Source organism: Kogia breviceps, chromosome 16 (genome assembly GCF_026419965.1).
Source record: "Kogia breviceps isolate mKogBre1 chromosome 16, mKogBre1 haplotype 1, whole genome shotgun sequence".
In the NCBI taxonomy this organism is placed as follows: Eukaryota; Metazoa; Chordata; class Mammalia; order Artiodactyla; family Physeteridae; genus Kogia; species Kogia breviceps.
The window spans coordinates 15,623,354-15,642,939 of NC_081325.1; the positions used below are offsets into that span (position 1 = coordinate 15,623,354).

A 19,586-nucleotide genomic window follows, 5' to 3' on the forward strand; every position below is an offset into this window, starting at 1 on the left:
CACAGTTGGCAAACAGCCAGATGAAGACTCAAATATGCGCTTTATTTCAAAAGCCTGTGCTCTTTGCCCTGGACCAAAGGCCCAAGACCAGAAAGGATTGCCTTTGGAAAATTCAAAAGCCTAAACAATCAGCGCCAGGTTTTATTATTCTTCCACTTGCCCTTATCCCAGCCACGTGGACACTCTGGCCCTACAACTTCTTGGTATCTCTGTTTGCAGGTCAGCGCTCAGAGAACTTCTCACAAACAGTTTCAAAAGACAAGTGCCCTGTTTCAAAGCTGAGCAAAGCCAGATGGACTCAGAAAGTTCTGTTCTCCCCACTTTGTGTGCTGGAGGTCAAGTTTTCCCAGCGATAAGGGGGACCTGACTAGAGAGACCTCAAAGCAGGAAAGCGGAGCATGAGCGTCCCAGAGGTCATCGGCGGAAAGGTGGCCTTGAGAGGAGGACTGTATCTAAGTGGACTTGTCACCGGGAGTCCGGGGGGAGCAAATACACGCTATTTCTGCCAAAGGTCGCACACCTAGCGGGGCAGCTGACAAACCAGGTTGGCTTCTAACTGTGGCACGTGCGCTTTTCCAATGTCCGGGCGGCTAGTGAAACTGAGAAACTTCCCTTGGGAAGTGCAGTGGGTTTACATGCCTCAGAGTTCAGGATACCGTCTTATGTTGCTGCAATTTCTTCTCTCTCTCCTCTTTCTCCCCTTCCTCCTCCTCTCCCTCCCCCGCCCCTCCCCCCACCTGCTCTCCTCTCCTCCTCCTCTTCCTCCCTTACCCATCCTTTCAGAGAACAGGAATCAGTCCATTGAACTCCATCCATTGAACTCAAAGCCTGTTCTGTCCTGCATGTTCATGACTTTCACTAAAACTTCATAGGAGAGCTCTCACAACAAGCCCCTGCTAGGTACCACTCAAGGTGATGTGCATAAATTTTCCTACGCCTGTTTGATGCACTCACTCTTAGCAAGGCTAGTTCCTTTGGGTCCTGTTCGAGAGGCTAATGAGGAAGCCCCCTCCCTGAGTTCCAGGTAGTTCAGCGTGTGGGAAGAGCAGCAAGGAAAGTTTCCAGAGACGTATCTGGAATCACTACCTAATGAAGTTAGAATAAATGATCATATCTAATATCCAACAAGAGGCATTTATTATTGTCCCTAAAGGAAAACTATAACACACTTTAGAGCACTCTCATTTATTTTTTTAAAACACTGTGCACACTACTATATATAAAATAGATAACTAATAAAAACCTACTGTATAGCGTAGGGAGCTGTACTCAATACTCTGTAATGACCTATATGGGAACAGGATCTAAAAAAGAGTGGCTATATGTATGCGTATAACGGATTCACTTTGCTGTACACCTGAAACTATCACACTATTGTAAATCAATTGTACTCCAATAACAATTAATTAAAAACAAACAAACATTGGGGAAAGTATGCAGGCTCCTGCAGAATGGACTAGGAAAGGCAGCAAAAAGATGGTGTTTGCTCTGGTCACTTTCCAGGCTTCCTCCTAGAGGCTCTCCTGGGAGAAAGGAGGCCAGTTTGGAGTCAGATGTGCAGGGGATTCTCCAAGCTCAGCTTCTCCTGAGCCCAGCCAGGCACCCAGGGACCCGTCTCCTGCCCCCCAGGAAGCGGCAGGGCCAGCCTTCCCCGGTGCTGTCCTCCCCTGAAGAGGACAGCAGCTCCCCAGAAGCAAAGGTGCAGGGCTGGAGCTGCAGCTCAGCTGGATCACGTGTGTGCTCGGAGACCACTTGCCACGATTCCGTGGCCGAGAGTGCTGGGTGAGCCTGGCTGCCGTCATGCATCTTCACCGCAGCCTCCCTGGCTCCCCGAGAGCCTCTTCTTCTCTCTTCTTCTCTGTGGCTCACCTTGGAGCGCTCCACAGAAAACTTTCTCCTCTTCTGGTAACTCAGGTCAGATTTGCAGAATGCAAATTCAGCGAAGGCTCAAGTCATTTTCCACATTGGCGGCCTCCTGTGCTTCAATTCAGCCCCCAATTGCTTGATTCTTGGCTCTACTCAGACTGCATGGATTTAGCCTGAAATTCCTTAAGTCATCAGAGAATCCCCAGGGCCCCTCAGCTTAATTCCATCCACCCCCAGTGTGTGTACCTGGGCTACATCCACAACCAAAAAGGAAGAAGGCTCTACTTACAGAACCCAGGAAAGAGAGAGAATCTCTCCTGATCACAGCAAGGTGTACAATAGATGATGCCATTCCTGGATTCAGTATGTGAAGCTCGTGTAATTTCACAAAAAGAGCTCAGAAAGGAGAGAGGAGTATCCTGGGTTCTGGCCTTGTTCCTACCACGTGAAAAGCAATGGATTCTTAACCTTTCTTTTTTTGCGATGTGGAGCCCTTTGAAGACCTGCTAAATGCTTTGGAACCTTAATCATATATGTACAACCTTTGAGGGAAAGGATAACAGAGTCTGCCCTCAGGGTGATAACCCCTCCCTAGTCTACCCCTACAGTGTTCTCCAGTACCAACGCCCACAGGGTCCATTAATCCTGCATTCGGAAGGAAACAATCTAGCAAGTTCTATTTTACTGTTTAAAATGCTAATTGTTCCATGTAGGCTTGAGAGTGAAACCAGAATAGTGTGGGGAAGTTTAATCAACTGGTCTCATCCTCGGTTTTTATGAAATGCTAAAATTATCCTCAGCTCCTTGGAGCGTTACTGCAGTTCCATATGGTTTATATCCTAGCAATCTAGCAATTCATCAATCTGTTTACATACTGATGTTATACTTAGATTGATATTTAACTCTCCTCAGAATCAGTGCCTTGCAAAAGATTTATAAATGACTGCTTTGCAGTAATAGAATAGATATTGCACCAAATGGAAAATAGTAATCATTTAATTACAAATCATGGTCCCTTTCTTTTTATTTACACACATATATAACCATATATTTACACAGACGCACATAGAGCTGGCTGTGTCACAGTCCCCGACATTGACAAGTATGTCAAATACTGAATGTTGATTGGTTGAACAGCCGCTAAAGTTCTGCATATAAACAGCCTCCTATAAAAATGCACATAAAGTAAATGTACAGCTATCTATACACACGTAAAAAGTGTGCACTTAACTTATCACTCTCTTTTTTTCTGCTTGTTTTTATTTCATGGTATATGTCACCGTGGGATTTAAAATCTGTCAGGAGACATCAACAGTGTATGAAATAAATAGCCTTTTTTTTTTCTACTCCTATAGTACCATAGAATTTTAAAGCTGGAAGAGATTTGAAAGGCTGTTTACCCTGGCTTCCAACCCAATACAGGAATCATCTCTTTTACAACCTTGACAGATGGTTGTGCAGGCCTCTGCTTGAATACTTCTGGTGATGGGGAACTCACTTCTGTACAGGTCTAAATGCCAGGAAGATCGGCCTTGTGTCAAGCGAAAATAGGTTGCTAGTCATTTCCATGACAGCTCCAAAACCAAACTTGTCTTTCTTCTCCTTCAAACTAGCTCCTTCTTTTATGTCTCCCATTCTAACTAATAGAACCACTGATCAGCCACTTAGAAACCAGACCCCACACATCTCTTTTTCCCATTCAATTGGTTACCAAACCCAGATGAGGTTGTCTTGCCTCTTGGATCTGGTGCCTTCTCTCTGTGCCCCAAATTTTATCACCTCCTTCTTGAATTATTGCAATAACCAACAACTGATCACTGTCTGTAATCTCACCCATATGGCTCACCACTCACTGGAATCAAGACTTCACTCTGTAAACCCTACACTGAAGCCCTAGGACCCTAGAGAATGCAGCTGCCCACCCCCCTCCCCACCACGGTGAGGCTCCGGCTGTATGTCTCAAGGCTCTGCCTGACACCCTCCCCCCTGCAAGTCCCAGCCCTAAGGGACCACTTCTGGGGAGTTCCCCTGAACATGCCTTCATAATTCATACCACTATGCTTTTGTGGATTTTGTTACTTTGCCCAAAGCACTGCTCTCCCTTGATCTACCTAGTGAGGCTCCACTGATCCTTCCTGGCCTCAGGAACAAATCACTTTTTGCCATGATTGAGAAAATGGAATTCACACAGAAATAGGAAAATTTATTTTGTTGGGGGTAACATTCTCCCTAATCAGCCCAAGTGTGAGATTACCCACTTCAGTGTGCTAGATCTGTTTCTTTCTCAAACTAGAGGAAGCCAGGATTATCTCTATCAACTTCTGAGGCTACCATTAAGAAATACACAAGTCCCCTGAGTTGGCGGAAAGAAAGTTTATTCAACCTGAAGGACCCTAAGGAATTTGTTAATAAACAGTCTACCCTTGGGCTCTACATTCTTCCTTATCTATTAAAGAGCAGTTACCCATGATTTGAAAAAGAATTCATCCAGTACACACAGATGGCCTATCCTGGGAATTGCCAGATCCGTGGACATATTCCCTTACTTCCTAGACAAACTTAGGCACACGAAATTCGTAGCTGCCACCATATATTTATATTCTTCCCCAGGGGCTCTGAAAAATAGAGTTAATTTTATTTCTATTCGACAAATGTCCTCAATGAAAACAATAATGGCCTCTAGCTCCAACTAGCCCATGTTTAGCAGACAGGCCTGAGCCTGACTAACTGTTGAAGGGAATATACTCTCTCCTCTCCCCAGGGGGCCCCCATGCCTTTCAGTCCCTGAGTGTTCATCTGGAACTCAACTTAAATACATCTCTGAAAACCAAATGTCTAATGAACGCATATATACATACAAAAATAACCTCACAAGTGTCTATAGCTTTATAATCACCAAGAAATGGAAACATTCAATGTCCTTCAACTGGTGAATGGATACAGAAATGGTACTGGCCTGCTTACCATGAAGCAATAAAAAGGAACAAACTATTGACACAGATAATACCATGAACCTCAAATGCATTATGCTCAGTGAAAGAAGCCAGAAGCCCCAAAACTACATACTTTATGACTTCATTTACCTGACACTTTGGAAAGGCAAAACTATAGGAACAGAAAACCAATCAATGCTTGCCAGGGCTGGAAAGGGGGAAAGAGGTTGCCTACAAAAGGGTGAACAGGTTATTTCAGGGACTGATGGAATTGTTCTATATGTTGATCATGGTGGTGACCACACAAGAAGGGTGTCTGTCAGAACTCACAGACCTATACACTAAAAAGACTGAATTTTAGTATATGTAAATTACACTCAATAAACTTGACCAAAGATAGTTTTAAATGTTGGCTTTTTTTTTTTTTTTTCTAAAAAGAAGAAGAAATAGTGGCTAAGTAACATTATTCTCCTCCTAACCCCAATGTTCAGGTAGATGTGTTTAGTCGGGAAGGATTAAATTGATACCTAAATGGGGTCAGGATCGGGCAACACACATCCACCCAGAAGGGCAAACTGATTGCTGTTCTGAGAGACCACAGAGTGCCCTTGCGGGAACAGCATTTCAAACTTGTTGATTCTAGAATTGTTGATAGTATAGGTTGGGAGGGCAAAGGGGTGGCCAGGGTAAGAGCCAAGCTTGGCGCTTGTGGGCGCACATCCTTCAGCGGTCCCCTTCTAGGGCAAAGGGCAGATGCCTGAACAACCTATGGGCAAGAATATGAGGTGATAGACACGTAATTTTCAAGTGCTTCCAACGCAGCATCTCACTGAATCCTCCTAAGAAGATTCTGAGACAGGGGTTCTCATCCCAGTCGTGTAGATGAATAAGCCTGGGTTGGGGGAATATGACTGAACCAGATCCCAGCAAGATCCTGGATGGTAGGGCTGGGCCATAGGACTTCTGACTTCATGCTTATTTGTTTGTTGCTTGGTTGGTTGGGTGGTGGTGGCAGTGGTGATGGTGATGGTTTAAATGCTACTCAAGCTCTTCATCTTTGAGGTTAGTCCATCATCAAAATAAAAACTGGTGGAGGGGATAGAGAAAAGCTTTTCTCTCACTCAAAGATAAAGATGAGGGTGAATTTCTGAAAAAGAGACATAAAGGATTTTGTCCGGAATAGTCACCTACAGCTCCGTGAAACCAAGCGTCTAATTCAGAGTTTTGCAGTTCAGGGCAGCATTCAGGTATTTTGACTACACGATTGAAAACACTTGGATATTTGGGGTGTTGAGATGAACTAGCTGACCTTTTCTTTGTCAGCCAGGTGTCCAGGAGGCTTTGATTTACAAACCGCCCAAAGGCGACCCAGTGGAGGCATGTGGCCGTTGGGTACCTGCAGCGGAATTTCAGTGTCTCAGGAGTTCTGTTGTTATATCTGAAACCACTAGACTCACCCACATGAAAGAATGGGAAATACATAACACCTTCCACACATCTTCCTGCTAACAGATCTCCCTGCTATACTGCATGAGAAATAGAGATCATGTAATGGTTTTGGTAGACACAGGAACAGACTTGGAAACTTTCAAACCAGAGGGGTCAGAATGTTAGGAAGTTTGTAGCAGGGAAAATTCCTCCAGTGGCAGCTGAGAAGCTAAATCGCCTGACTCTAGACTCTCTCCTCTCTTTCTGGCACATCGCCTAACTGAACAACCCAATCCCGTGTGGTTCTGTAACCGTCACACCAAACAGATGGCGCCTCTGCTTGAAGCCCTTCCCGGGTTCCGTGCGGTGCCTACGTGGGAAACGGAGGCCCAGACATGTTAACTGCGGGGTTAGTGATGCAGTGGGAACGTAGGAACGGGACGGAGCAAGGGCTGTGTGTTCACTGCTCCAGGTCACGCTGAGCCGCCTCCTCAGTCGAGCCAGGAAGAGGAAAGAGTTCAGGGGGCTAAATTCTACCCTGGTGCTTCCCTATGCTCTGGAGAGTGTATTTTTTCCCATTTCTCTTTTTTTACTCTCAACTTTCCCCCTGACCCCCTGCCAGCAGGCCCATGCCCGCAGAATGAAATGGAGAAAGGGCTCTCCTTTCCGCCTTTTGCTTTTTCCTTTGACAATCCAGGTGGGCCAGGGGAGAGGGCAGAGAGAGATGGGATGGGGAGGGGACACTGGAGAAGAGCAGAATAGAGGAGAAACTAAAGCCCCCAAAGCCCCAGAGCCTTAGAGAATGCCTGACCTACTCATCATTGTCAATAATGGAACATCTCCAGGTTACCTGCAACCAACCCTTAACAGTTCTTACGCATCTCACTTGGAGCAAACTCATTTTGTGAACAATGTGGATTTTCACAGAAGAGAAATTATGGACTGATATCCCCTTAGCAGAGATGTAACTTTGGAAGCATTCATAAACACCTCCACTAAATGCCAGCTTCTTCTCTGTCATTTTAAACATGACTGGATTTCTAAAAAGGTGATTTTCAGCATAGCTCTTTGAGACCATATCTATTGGGTAAAGTGAGATATACCTGCAATACAGTCAAGGTTCCCAGAGGAAGACATTCTCCATTTCTTCCACCATTTACCATAATACTTGGGCAAGATGAATGCAGAAGCAATGAACATGAGAGTTAGGCTGTGCTGAGCAAAGATCTCTCTGTCCCAGGGCACAGGGTACCATCTTGATTGTTATTCCTGGCAAGGTTTGCAGGGTGATAATAAATGCTTCTCTGGGACAGAATCAGTCTGTCTCTCTCATTGCAAAGCAGAAGGCAGCTTTCCCGCTTTTATGGAAAACGGGTAGGGAGAAAGAAGATGGCAAAATAGGGATGAACTTCCCGGTCCTTTTATTTTCCATAGCTCTGGGTTTTATGGAACCGGTGGAGATGAAGCAAGTGCACAAACTATGAGTGAAATAGAGCAAACCAGTTGCCTTTTCAACCTTATGTTTTTAATCCCATCTCTCAAGTAGTGGCCAATTTAACCTTTGAGAATGCCTGTGCCCAGACTGTAAGTAGCAAGGGCAGAACATTAAGAATCTCTTGACTTGGCCCCAATCCTATTAACAGCGCTAAAATAAGTACAATATATTCTGCAGAAATGATCAGCCATGAGTTGTGCTTAGCATAACTGAAGCTGTTTCAAGTGTAACAGCCAGTCATTCAATCAACAAACATTTATTGAGCACCTCCTGGATGCCAAGATCTGCCTGAGGCCGCAAGGCACCCACTATGCATATCTCCTGGACCCTGGCCTCAACAGTTTGCAGCCGAATTGGGAGACAAATACATACACAAATGACTGCAAGGCTGTGTAATAAGGACCAAAACAGGGATGCAAAATAACTGCCACGTGGAAGAAGGAGTGATCAAATCAGCGTAGGGGTTGGGTGGGGCGCTGGCTGGGGAAGGATATTCCTGGAGAGCAGAGCTTCCGCACAGCCTTGCAAGGTGAGTAGAAGGTGACGGGACCAGGAGTCCCCTATCCAGGGCTTGTTTGCTCCTGCGGGCTTCTCAACCCAAGAGCATTGCATTTTCCATCAAGAGGGCTGCCGATTTAATTTTTCCTTGAAAATATATACACGAGCACATACACACATTTGCCCTCCTGGGTCTTGTCAGATTGAGAGCCATTATTATTTTTTGTTTTATCTTCCCAGGTCATGGGTGCATTGAGATCTAAATTCCAAAGGAGTCAAGAGCAAGTGTACTTCATGTCTGTGATTTCAAGCACTCTGGGGAAAGATTTGGGGTAGTAAGTGAATAACAGTGAACAATATCTTCCCATCTGAGTGGCACGTCATATGGTGTTTGCTCTTAGAATTAATTTAGCTTTCTGGTCAGGTTATCTTACACACTTTCCAGGGTCCCCTGATATAAAAAGACTAAGCAGTAAGGAGGACATCAAAACAAGTGTGCGTTTGTCTGGAAAGTGGTAACAATTGTGCAAAGTGGAGGAAGACAAATAAATGCAAGAAAACAACAATGAACAGAAAGCTTTAGGACATAGCTAGTCACTACAATAGCTCATCACATCAACCAGCTGCCCATAAAAGGCTAGAAATTCAAGTCAAGGTGAGGAGAAGCTATAGGTTGCAGTGAAATGATGGAGATAAATGGCTCTCCTAATTTATTTTTTTTTTAAACCAGGTCAAGTTTAGCAAATTTGTGACCACCTAGAGGGGTGGGATAGGGAGGCGCAGGAGGGAGGAGATATGGGGATGTATGTATACGTATAGCTGATTCACTCTGTTGTACAGCAGAAAGTAACACACCATTGTAAAGCAATTATACTCCAATAAAGATGTTTAAAAAATAACAAAAACGAAACAGAAAAGAAAACCTCCTCACTGTTAGTCAATAATGAGAAATGGGTCCAGTTCCAAAGTCGCCTAGAGCAAGTATTTGCCAAAGGCAAGCTGGGGCTCATAAGTGAATATGTATCAACCTAAATACCTTAGTTCCCTCTTTTGGGGGCAGGGACATGGAAAAAATGCTCATAGCCTGACAGTATTTACCTTCATTTTATTTGTAAATCGGAATGAACAATATGCCTTTCTTGATGTAGATTCTGCTAAGCCAAAGGGAGATAGGAGGAACTTAGGGTTCTGGGCAAACCAGAATTCTGGTAAGTTTTAGCACTGGGAAACCCCTCAGCTCTGGACAGGCTGGGATGGTTGGTCTCTCTAAGGGCGAAAGAATCCCAAATACAATTAGCCATATTCCAACTGAAGGAATTCTCAGACAGCAGCGGCTATTTGTCTACAGGTCAAAGCACTGTACCTGCCCAACCTTGGTTGGCCTCTTATGTCTCCTTCCTTTACCCATGATATGTGGGCCTGTGATGGGAAGGTGAAAAAAAAAGAAACAAACCCTTTTTTCCCTATAGAAGTTCTCAGGGTCAGCCCCTCCTTCTCATGGCCTATTCAGTTACTGGTAGGTAGACACAGCCCATCAAGTACTTGGTGAACAGCAATCTCAACCTGCAGACAGTGAGACTGGCATTTCCAAGAGGCTTTAAGAAAGTTCCCCCAGTTCAGTGGGATAAGCATCACCTGGGAACTCGTTAGACATGCAGATCACCAGGCCCCCATGTCAGAGGTGAAAAGAATAAAGTCAGAGTGTAGGACATGAGTTTAAAGAATTCTCATTGCAATTAGAACAAAGGCTAAACATAATTTTCTTTTCTAATCTCTATCCTTATGAGGTAGACTGTTTTACCATTAGATTAAACTCGGGTCCAGATTAACTGCTTTCTTTTCTCCCAGATCTCCAAAAAAAATCCCAGAGCACAACTACAGCCTGAATTAGGGAAAGAGAATAAAACAATTACTGTTTTAATTGAAAAGGACCCCCAGCAAATATTGATCCATGTCACAACCATGCGCTGGGGATGGAAATTAAGTCATCCTAAGGATAAAAGCCTCTCCACACCCCGATCCTCACCACGCCCGTCCTTTTCCCCCTACTCTAGAAGCAGGAGAAATTGATTCTAGTAAAGCACCGTTCTCTCCAGTGCTGACCCAGTTAGGTCAGTGACACCTCTTCGAAAGGTCTGTGGTCTCTGCCCTCCCGGATAAATCTCATGCAGGGTTGCCCAGCAGCCTGGCTTTCTGGCCTTTAAAAATGGTGATGGATCCACTTAGAATCGGGGGCTACCGAGCCGCGAGCTCAGGTGTTGCAGAAATGGCAGGTGGTTGGAGCTGACTTGACAGCAATTAAATGTACAAATCTTTGATTAGGCTCCCGGGAATGGAGTCATTAGCAACTCAGAACGGACCAGCTTGGTTTCCACCGCCTCATTAGCTGCTCCACCGATGTTACTTTAAAAAGCAGAGAGGAGGGAAAAAAAACTCTCCAGCACAGAATTAGGAAAGTTGAGTGACAAAGCCGGGAGGGAGGGGAAGCAGCCAGTGTAAGCATTTCCAGCTGAACAAACAGGTCCCCTGGTTTTTTGCAGTATGGTCGCTGACATGCGCGTGCATGTTTGCTGGACTGTGAAATAGTCCCGTACTCGCCTGATTAATCTGCCAAAAGGGCTTTTTAAACAATAAAATAAAATAAAATAATAATAATTAAAAAAATCTCCTTTTTCGAAATCCTCAGTTAATTCATTCTTTCTACCGAAAGCCTCAGTGTGGTGGGAGCCTTCCTCCAAGGTGCAGAGGGCAGAAGGGCCAGATCAGCTACAAGTCCCCCTACGCCTTCCCCAGGCGGGTCGGGGTCCACGCCCGCCCCGTGGGGGCCACAGAATCTCAGTGTCCATCTTCAGCTCCCCTTCCTGGCTGCCACTGTGATCTGGGCTGATATTTACCTTGTAGATTTCCCCCACTTTGTTAGAGAGCTAGCTATAGGTTGGCTAAAACCAGCCACGAAAGTTAAACAATCTTCTCAACTGGGAACTGTAAAACGAAAGGAAAGGAGTTCCCTAGTGGCGCAGTGATTAAGAATCCGCCTGCCAGTACAGGGGGCACGGGTTCGAGCCCTGGCCCAGGAAGACCCTACATGCCGCAGAGGAACGAAGCCTGCGGGCCACAACTACTGAGCCCGGGTGCTACAACTACGGAAGCCCGAGCACCTACAGCCCGTGCTCCGCAACGAGAAGCCACCGCAATGAGAAGCCCGTGCACCGCAACGAAGAGTGGCCCCCGCTCGCCGCAACTAGAGAAAGCCCGCGCGCAGCAAAGAAGACCCAACGCAGCCAAAATAAATAAATAAAGCAAAAGGGGAATGTATATCACAACCTTAATGTAAAATCCTGTGTGACCATTAATTTGATATGAGCCTGATGCACTGTGTAATTTAGTATATTTATCTTTCTCAATCTGCCAGTCACTGGATTAATATTTATAAAACATGCCCCACATATATTTATTGATCACCTGTTATAAACCTCATGCTAATTGCTGTGGGGGCAGTCTACCTATGACTTTAGAATCTGTAAGAAAGAACCATCATCTACATTTTCCCTCATTTATTCATTTATTTATGCAACAGACACCTGCCCTGTGCCTGTTTAGTTTAAGCATTGTTCTTGTCAATAAAAATACAAAGGACAGTAAAGTACAATAATTACAATGGCCTACGCTCTGATCAGCATTTCACTGTGTTAATTCATTTAATCCTTGCAACTCTGGGAGGTAAGTACTACTGTTATCTCCATTTTAGAGCTAAGAAAACTGAAGCACAGAGAGGTTAAGTAACTTGCCCAGTGTCACACTGCTGGTTAGTAACAGAGCTGGGATTTAGACCCAGGCAGTCTGGCCGCTTAACCACTATGCTATGCTCTTTCAAGTTGCTTAACAGGGAAGATAAACATCAAAACCAAACATTTCAATACAATGTGATAGGTGCATCTGCTTAAAGTATATTAAAAGTATGTGGTAGAGCGGGAAGGGAATTATGAAGTGCCCGTGGAAAAGAATTCACAGTGGAAAAATGCTTAATCTAGGTTTTGCACTAAAAAGAAGAAAACCACAGCTTTGAAGAAGTTATAATCTGATAAAACACTTCACTAAATATCTTCGACACCATCCTGACGTAGTTTCTGAAACAAAAATTTCACATATGTAGGGAACCTTGAAAAGGAAGGGAACACACGTGAATGTGTGTGTGTTGGCAAGAATGATTTCATTAAGGAGGTCGTGACTAAGCGAAGCCTTTAAGAACTGGTCAAGGCTTAGGATCAAGCCTTGTTAAAAGCAGAGAACCCAGGAGAGGAGGAAGGCAAGGATGGGATTGGTGGAGGGAGAAGAGAGAGAACAAAGAAATATGCTTCCAAGGAGATGAGATGAGGAGATACTGTTGGAAGAATGATTTGAATCTCAGCACGGCGGGCATCGAATGAGAAATTTGATTTAATTCTAGAGATCTATTGAAGGTTTTAGGAGGACGAGAGTGAAATGAAAATGACTTGGAAATACGGAGGAAAGCAGTAGAGAAATTCAATCGAATCAATTTGATAAAAAAGTATATTTTCAAGCTAAGTAATTTTTCAAGCTTAGGGGTTATTTTTTACTCAGAATAACAATCGACTACAAAGAGGTTTTGAGAAGATCAAATATGGAAACGAGAGGAATTCTTCATGAGCCATAATATACTGTACAAACACCATTTTTATATTTCATAATTTATTTATACAAACTTTAATTCACTTCTGTTCAAAGTTAGGATGATACCTGAGCTATGTGCATGTCTCTGTGGCTACTAAATGGACAGACCATCTCAAGGAGCTTTTTGTATTGTAGTAGACGAGTATGAGAGGTCTTTCCAGAACATTAGCCAGAGGAATCAGAAGGCAAGTTCTCGGAGCATCTTGGCCTCCCGAGAAAATGGCAGTGGTACCTCCAGAGTGGAGTAAGTTCTTCCTCCATCGATTATACCGAGGCGGGGCCCCAAACCAGGGAGAGAAAATAATAATTGCCCTTTGGCTGCCACCATCAACAACCAAAACAGATGATCCTTCCGTGTCAATGAGGTAGCACCACAACCCCATTCGCTATATTCTTAACTTTCCACCCAATCAATTGACTTCTCTTAGACCACAGCCCAACCTATTTCTTTTTAAAAATAATCTCTTTAACTCTCTTGCCCTACTCTTAATTTATTTTGTGGGGGGATGGCTGGGTGGTGATGGTAACGGGGTTCATTCTCTACCACAAGTTCCAAATGCTTGTTTGTTGAGTGATTTCCTGGCCTTTCTTCTGTTATTGCTATGGAGAGCTGGGTGGCCTCCCCTCAGCAGCTCTGGGTCAATGTTCCCTCCCTCCTCCCTTTGATAGAAGACCACGCCGCCCATCCCCCACCCAGGTCGCTGGGGAAATGTCTGATTGCTATGGATGGGGGAGGAGAGGGTTCATCTAAGGGTTCTGGAGTTCCCCAAATTTTAAGCTGATGCATAACCCCAAGACAAGGACAAGGTGACATTTGAAGTTAAATACATTGTTTTTCATAATTGTGAATCGGAGCAGAAATGAAAATGGGATCTCATCATCTGTGAAATAATAATGATTATAAGACATGCATAATTTCTTCTGAGGTTATTTCTTTCCCTTGAGCTTCCTTGGGATAAACAAGGAGACAGAAGGAGTATTGCTCGCTTCCTGAGCCTGTCTTCAGTCTCGTTCTTTGAAACTACCATCCATCTCCAGCATCCCCAGTTGCCTTGCCTTTTTGGACTTTAACTGGGCCTTCGTCGCAAAGCTCCAACCCTGAGTGAATACTGCAACCTGCCTTTCTTTCCCTATTCTCAACTCGTTATATGAGGGAGGAAAAGTATTGCCCCACCGTTTACACGTCTGCTGCCCCAAATCCATGGCCAGTCTTTCTCTTGTCCTCGCTCAGCACCCTTTTAGTAGACTTTCCACTTCTTCACACTCTCCGGAAAGGTTTAACAATCTCCTGAACCCCTCACTTGCATCATATGGCCTTCACTTCTACATCTTTTAAAAGTCTGAGACTGTTATGGGCAAACTTTAAGCTTGTCTGCATCTACAAAAACTTTCATCCACTTACCTTCTTCCCTAGAGTCTCACAAAAGATGGAAAAGATGATGTTTTTCTTTGTTTTGCTCCCGTTTCACCTAGGCCAACCTCTTTCCTCTTGAGCTCTCGGGATCCTGTCCACCCATCTCCTTTTGGGCTTGGATCCATCAGTACCTTCTTTTTCTCTTGCCTTTACAACTTCTTCCCCTACATAAGTTCCTTCCTGCCAGACATAAACTTTCTTCACTGTTTCCCACTAGAAGAAAAAATAATGAAACAGCCTCTAACTCTTTTTTTTTTTCCCCCTTCCTTGAGCTACTTCTCTTTCTTTTGTTCTCACCAAAACATCTCAAACAGTCAAAACCCTCTGTCTCTACTTCCTCAGCTCACATTCCTTTCCTCCCCTCCTTGCCCAGCTACTTGCCAAGCCAGTTGGCCCCTTTCTCCGTCCTACCTGGTTGGTCTCCACGTGGCATTTAAGGTGGTGGATCTCTTTCTTCCCCTTCACACTTTCCACTCTCTTAGTTTCCATCACATCGCTGCCTCTTTGCTTCTCCTTCAACCTCTCCCATCTGTCCTTCTTGGCTTTAAAGGCTGCTTTTCCTCTCATGCCCCTTAAATAGTGGTGTTTCCCAGGATTCTGGCCTAGATCCTCTTCTTTTCTCACCTTACATTCTTTCCCTGGGCAATCTCATTGACTCAGATAGTTCCACAATCACCATTATGCTGGCAGCATGCTAATCTGTGTTTCTAGCCAGGACCTTCTGATACATTTCACGTTATACAAACAACGGTCTGCTGGGCCTCTCCACCTGGCTGCCCACAGAGCCCTCACATTCGGCTCTTCTGAAGGGTCTCACCTTTGTCTTTCCGATACAAGCTGCATTTACGTGTTCTCCGTCTCAGTAGATGGACCACTATTCATCTCCTCTCCCAGATTAGAAGCCCCGGGAATGTCCTCGGTTCTTTCTTCTCCTTCATCAACTCCTGTCACATTTACCACCTAGAGTTCTCAAATGCGCCCCTTCCTTTCCATTTCCCTGCCTTACGTAGGCCCTGCTTGTCTCCACCTGGACCGCTGCAAGGCCACTAACAGAGCGTCCTGCCTCCAGGCTTGTCCTCCTCCAATCATCTCACTACACGGAGCCCTGAAGAATCTACCTAAATCACAAGTCAGGTCATCTTATCCCCACACCTAAAACCCTTAAAAAATTCCCACGGGCCTGTAGAATAAAATATCAGTAGGGAGGCTGTTTATTATCGCCGATGTCTCTAGCCTCATGGCTCACCAAGCCTTCTCTTCCACTGCTTTTCCAGTATAACGCTGAAGCCCTGGCCGTCACCATCCTCATAATCGTCACTGCGATCATCCAGCGTTTACCGTGTCCTGGGCTCTAGGCTAGCCTCTTCACATGCCTTATATCATCTAGTCCGCACGATAACCCTATCTGGTAGGTACTAATCATCACTCTCGTTTATACACAAGGACAGTGAGTCAGGAAAAGGGTAAGTAACTGGCCCAAACTTGTATAGCCAGTAAGTGGCAGACATGACCTTTCACCCCAGGTAACTGGACTTCAGAACCCACTCTCTTAATTCTGTTACACATTCTGTGGCTTTGCTTATGTTCTGCCTTCAGCCTAGAATGTTCTCCCCCTCCCGTCTGCTCGCTCCCTTGCCTGGCATCTTCTGCTTATCCTTAAAGACTTGGCTTAGACAACAGCAGCTCTAGGTAACCTTCTCCAATCCCTGGGGCGGGATCAGGTGCCTGAGTTTGCCCCCACACACACACACATCCCTCATGCAGTCAGCAGTCCCGTTACTTACACGTCTGGTTCTAATTATCTTTTAATTGTGCGTCTCCCCCATCAGACTCTGTCTTATTCACCCTGGCATCCCCAATGCCCAGCCTGGTGCCTCACACGTACGAGTTACTCAGTACCTATTAAAGGTATAAATGATGAAAGCCTTGCCATCAGCACTCTTCCTTCCTCTGAAAAATAAAGTCATACATTCATGTGGCGGGATCATGGTGATTAATCCATCTCCGAGAGCTGTGATTTGAAGGGTCCTTCTCCGCAGCTGAAAGCGCTAGTGTGCTGAACCATTCATGGTCCTGCACCATGAGCGCACGGTGCCTGACCAGCCTAAACCGCGCCCCCGCCAGTAACTGGAAAAACAGAGTCAAAGGCAGTGGGGGAAAGTCACAAGACCAGTGGGAGGCTCAACGTGCTTGCATATTTTAGCATAAAGGTCGTGATTCTGTATTGCAATGAACCCTTCAGGCTGCTTTCCAGGCCCTTCACATTGATCTGCCTTTCTAGCTTTACCCCAAGCTGCTCACACTTTAGGACTCCACTTTCCAACACTCGCCCTGCCTCTGGCCTCTAAGCCTCCATATTCTTGCAGACGCCATCTTGCCTGTCCTCTGCGCCTTTGCAATTCCCGCCAATGCTTCCACAGCAGCTCAGTTGGCCCTTTCTATCTACAGCCTTCTCTGTCCTCCAGACCATAAGTGATCTTCCAATAGCTATTCTCTACATCAACCATTATACACCCAAATTAATGCTATACTGTCATGAAACATCCTTCTTCATGCCCCGGACAGATCGCTATATCAATTCAGGTTTTTGTGTATTTGTGTCTTTTTTCTCCAGGAAAAATGTAGGTTCTTTTGAAAGCAAAAACGTATTTTACACTTTTCTCTCTCAGCGTCCAATAAATAGGGGACTTCTCTTCTTTCTAAACCCTTGATTCTTCCTGACCTTTCCATCACAAATCTTCCTCTTATTCCAGGCTCAAAGAGGGGATTTCTTTGAATTTCACCTCTTACCCCAGATCCAGGCTGTCACTAAATCCACCTGACCCTTTCCTGATGACACCTCTCTGATCTGTTTCTTTCTCTGCAGCTCTGCAGTTCTCACCAGCCCGTCTACATCATCCAGTGCTACACAGAGAGGATCAAGCAGGAGCATCCGGAGCCCTCCCCCTCTATGTGGCCCAGTTCTCCAAAATCCCCTGTGCTATGCTCTGTGGCCCCTGTGTAGGCAAATCCCCAAATCTCATGATCCTTGTGTACTTTTAGTAGCACGACAAGGGGCGGAGCTAAAAGACAACACATTTACAGAAAGCCCATGGCTCTGAGATCATCAGAAAACGCCCAGAACAATAGGAGAGGTAAATCGTACCTTACGTATGATTAGGTAACTAGGTAAATAGTGGCCTTTACCTAAGCCCTACCGCAATTTTTGAGCTGGAATCAAATCACATGGAACAACTCCAGCACCCTTGCAAGATGTGATGAAAACCAGCTTATTTGTCATTTAATTTCCCCTTCAATATGCTGTTCTGTTTTATGAGCCATATAACTTGTGAAGCAATTATGGCTATAACACACAGACTCGGTCAGGAGACAGAAACCCGTGAGCCGGGTACAAAGGGCTTTGCGTGGGTGGGTCTCTGACGTGGAGGACTCGGGTGGGAGGGGTCCCTGCGGGAAGGTCTTGGATCAGGAGCTGGTGAGTGAAACTGTAGCTTTTGAAAATAACCGGGATTTGGGAATTCTGGCCGATATGTGAAGGGAGAAACAGAAGCATTTTCTGGCTCCAATTTCATATTCTGTCATCATGGAACAAAATCACAGGGATCACGAGTCACCTCATTGCCTCCTTGACAGGTGGCCGCCTTGTACGATGTCAACGTGCTACGGAGCAAAATAATCATTATACTGAGTGCTCACTGGTGCCAGGTGTGTTCCTTTGAAGGGCTTTGTAATATGAATTCCTTTCAACCTCTTGACAACCCCCCGATATGATTACTGTTATCCACCTTTCACAAAGAGGAGACTGAGACCAAGAGGGTCTGACTTTGTAGCCGAAGGTCCCAGCCATAAGAGCAGCACCTCAGGATGTGGGTACTGGCGGCTTGATGCCAACCCCAAGGCTTTCCTCTCTGCTATCGACCACGTGTGTGGTGCTTCCTAGGTCCTGAGTACTGTTCTAAGCGTCTTGCATGTACCGACCCTTAAAACCTTGCAACAACCCTATGAAATAAGAACTGTTTTTGTCCCCAGCCTGTAGATGAGGAAACTGAGGCCCAGACAGATTATGTGACTTGTATGACGTCACACGGCTGGAGAGGGGCAGGGCTCAGGTGGAAAGGCGTGCCCTTTGGTGCTGAGACCACACTCCGCAGCCTGTGGTCCCCACTCACCAGCTGCTAGTGAGCAAGGGCCACCGCTTGGGGCTGCCAGGCGATGGGTATGAGGCATTAGCACAGAGACAGGCACAGGGGTGTCCCACGCACACACACGCCACCATGCCTCTCTGAAGACTCTCCCATCACCTTGGTTCTCTCTCTCACCCTCTCTTCTGTTACAGGGCCCCCCGATGCTTTCTCCTCTGGCTGTAGTCCTGGGACAGAGCAGGTGGCAGTGCTCAGGCTTCCAGGGACTAGGTTTTGTTTTCAACTGCAAACGTCAGCTGGACTATTACCACGTGGCTATGAGACACAGGTTTGTTAGAAAGAGACTCAGCGGGGTGCAAGTCCTCTTGTGTCCTAATTCCTTCGTGTGCAAGGGCTGAGCCAGCCTCTCCCGTTCTGGTGCCTCTCCCCACGCTTCTCTCATTAGGTCTGGCTAAACCCCAGTTTAGCTTTTGGCACCTCAGACTATGCTTGGTCTCAGTTAATAAACTGGAATTGATTTGGTGACTTCACAAAGAAAGAGAATCTCAATTCTGCTTAAAAACGAGGGTGTGGTGAGATGGGTGGCGGGGGAGGCTGGCTATAGATGCCCTGTTCCTGCAGATCATCTAGGGAAGCTTAACTGAAAGAGGTAGTTAGGAGAAGGATGAACAGTGTTTGGCCTGAAAGCTCAAAGTCCTGGCCCCCTGCTCTTGGGGCAAACGTTGTGGAATTTCCAAATGATAATTCTAAAAGGTTTGCATTTGGTGTAAGAAAAAGGAGTAAATGAGCATGGCAATGGGAACAGACCAAAGGTGGGGAATATGGTGCTTGCGGATTTTGTCTTGCAATATAAATCGAGTCAGGGAGGAACCGAGGGAGCCAAGTCCAGGGTGTAAAGCATGACCTCTGGAGCCTGGTGGCCTGGGTTCCTGCCCCAGCTCTGTCCCTGGCCACCAGCCACATGGCCTTGGGCAAGAAAGGAACATCTCTGGACTTAGCACCCAGCTCTGCAAAACGAGTCGGTGGTAATTGAGAGGTTGGGAGCATTACACTGGTTACCATGCGTAAAGCACAAAGCACGTCTGCTGTTTAGTAAACTCTCAGTAAGGATTAGTGAT

General features: G+C 45.6%; 1 protein-coding gene across 11 annotated transcripts in view; it reads right to left on the minus strand.

The window, feature by feature from the left end:
- The window catches only part of LOC136792765 (uncharacterized), a 439,122-nt gene that overhangs the window by 101,262 nt on the left and 318,274 nt on the right, over positions 1 to 19,586 (minus strand). The window contains exon 5 of one of the 11 annotated variants that reach the window (XM_067016236.1): positions 5,894 to 5,946. The exons of the other annotated variants lie outside the window; for them this stretch is intronic. Coding sequence (XP_066872337.1) covers positions 5,921 to 5,946 — 26 coding nt within the window. The 3' untranslated portion in view covers positions 5,894 to 5,920. Of the gene's footprint in view, positions 1 to 5,893; positions 5,947 to 19,586 lie in introns of those variants that run through there. 11 annotated transcript variants of the gene reach the window in all.